The 3,112-nt window shown below is 34.8% G+C and overlaps 1 protein-coding gene across 2 annotated transcripts in view; it reads right to left on the bottom strand.

The window, feature by feature from the left end:
* The window catches only part of LOC116846220 (vacuolar protein-sorting-associated protein 36), a 3,407-nt gene extending 1,089 nt beyond the window's left edge, over positions 1-2,318 (bottom strand). The window contains exons 1-6 of one of the 2 annotated variants that reach the window (XR_004378439.1): positions 2,223-2,318; positions 1,836-2,031; positions 1,395-1,753; positions 1,174-1,338; positions 896-1,111; positions 570-833 (exon numbers count right to left, since the gene is read on the bottom strand). Coding sequence is in view for 1 of the 2 variants with exons in the window: in XM_032819772.1 (XP_032675663.1) it covers positions 648-833; positions 896-1,111; positions 1,174-1,338; positions 1,395-1,753; positions 1,836-2,031; positions 2,223-2,318 (1,218 nt within the window). In the remaining variant the exon portion in view is untranslated. Of the gene's footprint in view, positions 1-327; positions 834-895; positions 1,112-1,173; positions 1,339-1,394; positions 1,754-1,835; positions 2,032-2,222 lie in introns of those variants that run through there. The other variant, XM_032819772.1, reaches the window with a different exon arrangement.
* Positions 2,319-3,112: the final 794 nt, after the last annotated feature.

Genomic DNA, 3,112 nt, shown 5'->3' on the forward strand with positions numbered 1-3,112 from the left:
TATATATATATATATATATATATATATATATATATATATATATATATATACAATCGAAAATTATAGGAAATCTTAGTAAATAAATGTTAAAGTGTTGTGGCATAAGATTGGAAACGTATATAACTTTTCTATATAAAAAATGTCAACGCATACTTGATTTCTGGTGTATATAGACGAGTGAAAGTGAGAGAGAGAGAGAGAGAGAGAGAGAGAGAGAGAGGGAGAGAGAAAGTCATGTACTATTAATTATACACGATCATTGTTAATCATGTGGTTGCGGTTCTATTTACACAGTTCGTTTAAAATGAATAAATTGAAAAAAATATATTTCAATTAATGGATGATGCCTTGCACTTTATTACCTTTACACTTTCCAAAATTCATTCAAGAAAAAAAAGACAATTATCTTAAATAGTTTAGAAAAAAAACGTATTATTAGAGATACAAAAAATAAATTAATTATGCTTAAAAATAAGTATTTGTATTTTACATAAGTTTAAAATTCTAATTGCGTTTGTATTTGATTTAGCTGTTGTGGACGTATAAAGATTTAATAAGTGTACAAAAACCTGACGTGTTGGTGTTACATCATGGCCGAAGTTATGCTGATTACGGTAAAGAAGACGATCACTCGTAGCAGTTTCAAGTTATTCACTAGATACAGGAGTTTCCTCTAAAAATAGATTGGGATAAAATCTCAACGCTTCTATTGAATCATCTCTACAAGCTTTGCCGTGTTTCTCCGTAACTAGCAATCTCTCGCGTGCCAATATCACCGATATTCCTTCCGATTGCGCGAGATCTTCGGCCGTCATTGATCCTTTCTGCTTCAGCTGCAATTTTATGAGAAACAATCATGTTACATCCCGTGATATACATAGTATCCAATACTCACTAATTCCATTATACGGTCAGCAACAGCGTTATCGTCGTGAGAGAGAACTTGAAGAACCATAACACCACTGTCGAACGTTCTTAGTACAATCGGTAAACCTAAAAGCGTTAGCTGTCTACTGGCATGTAATAAATCTTCAGGAGACAGAAGCTCCAGGCCTCTTGCTCTATTTACACGGCAATAAACATCTGTAAGTGTCATCATACCACCTACTTCCTAAAAGTAGATACAATATCTCCAATTGTTTTTTGCATTTGCTGAGTATTCAAGCTACAAACCTTTATTGGTTCTTCTAAGATGTGTGCAAGTTGTTTGGCCAATTGCTTAAAGTATTCGTTACTGCTCTTGTATGCATCTCTTGTTACTGGATCATCGATACCTAGGCTCATTAAATAAGCCTTAAATCTGATTGTTTCATCCTCTGTTATATCTCCTTGTCTTGCCTGTAATGATCTTGCATTATGAATGTCAACCTTACGGAGCTATCATTGAAAATCACCCTTATTTTAGCCGAGATTGTCTTTGAGATGGCCACCATATCTTTAGCCATATCCATAAGTTTTGTGAGGTCTTGAAATGCCAATGATATACTTTCGTCAGTTTCCTTCTGTTTCTCTTGTAGACTCCTTTCAATCCCTATGATACCAGTTCGTGTTTTTATTTGAGGTAATAGTCCTGAATTCCTTTGATTATCATGGATATTCATGTTGGACATTAATTCAGTAGCAGGCATAAATTCCCATAACCGTCTCATAATAGTATCAGATAATAGCGGAATAAAGTTTGAGTCTAAGCCTGCCTTAAAGGATAGCTTGACATAATTATACAAATTCTTATCTGTGGGACCTGGCATTTTATCTAAAAATATGTAAATATTCTTAGTTTGATATTTTATTAAGTAATTTATTCATTTAACCATGACTTGTTAACCATGTCTTACCAATAGCAGGCTCAGAAAGATGTAATACAATCTTTTTACTGCGTCCAAAAGAGAAGGGTCCAAGATTTTCTTCCTCAAAGAAAATAATATATCTAAGTGGCAAAGACAAACAAGTACTACCTCGAGGTATGTCACCAGGTCTGCCCCAAAGGATTCTATGGCTAGTTAGAATTAGTTCCCCGCCTTCAAAGTTTGTCTGTGTTAAACATTATTTTAACATTAACATATCTTTATATCTATAGGATTTACTCGAAATTACAATGATAAATTAAAGATAAATAAAAACATGGTAGAATAGTTTTCAAGTCATTGTACAAAATCAACTGTTGTACAAAATGTTTGAATGACAAATTGTTTCATATAAAATATTATAACCTTCTAAACTACCTTTGTATCACCATCATAGAGACGTACAGCCATATCACGTCTCACAAAAGTCTCATTCGGCTGCAACCGAGAATCAGCATATTCGAATCTATTCATCGTTATCACTTACTGTGAACTGTCAAAGTGAAGAAACATATTGCCTCATGAGCCACAAATTCAGATTTCAGGGCGTTTTCCAATAAGCGGACTGATAAAAAGTGTCTTTTCCACTGTACCTCTACACTAATGCAATAAGTTATATAGGCTGTGTTCCGAAATGCACTGCCAGTACTGAAAATCTATAATTTATGTTACGTATATTATAGAATTTCAATACTGGCAGTGAATTTCGGAACGCAGCCATAGGCTATGTTCTTTTATTTGCAACAGATGCAGCCGATGTCATTCTATCCTTGTTTAACATTCGATAAAATCAAAGGATAACATGACATCAGCTACATCTATTGCGAATAAAAGAACGCAGCTATAGTGTGCAGGGTTGGGTTTTTCGAGCATTTTCTAGGGTTTTTTACGTTATACGGTAAAATACGTATAATACGTATAAAAACGCATAAAACGTGTAATATCCTTATGGTTTCTGCACACAAGACGCGGTAATGCTTACCGCGCGGCGGAAGTCCGCGCGACAGCCAATTAATATGTTTTTTTCCGTAAGAGCTAGAAGGTTATTACGGAAAGCAGCATATTGATTGACTGTCGCGCGAATTTCCGCCGCGCGGCAAGCATTACCGCGTCCTGTGTGCAGGAGCCATTAGAATAATAGTAATGACGCTAGCAAATTCCCTATAAAGTCTGCATTCTGATATTTACTGCAAATACTGAAAATCTATACTATACGTGACATAAACTATAGATTTTCAATACTGGCTGTGAATACCGAAACGCAGTTA

Source organism: Odontomachus brunneus, unplaced genomic scaffold (genome assembly GCF_010583005.1).
Source record: "Odontomachus brunneus isolate Ranch 3 - 2012 unplaced genomic scaffold, Obru_v1 Obru_scaffold_062, whole genome shotgun sequence".
Taxonomy (NCBI): Eukaryota; Metazoa; Arthropoda; class Insecta; order Hymenoptera; family Formicidae; genus Odontomachus; species Odontomachus brunneus.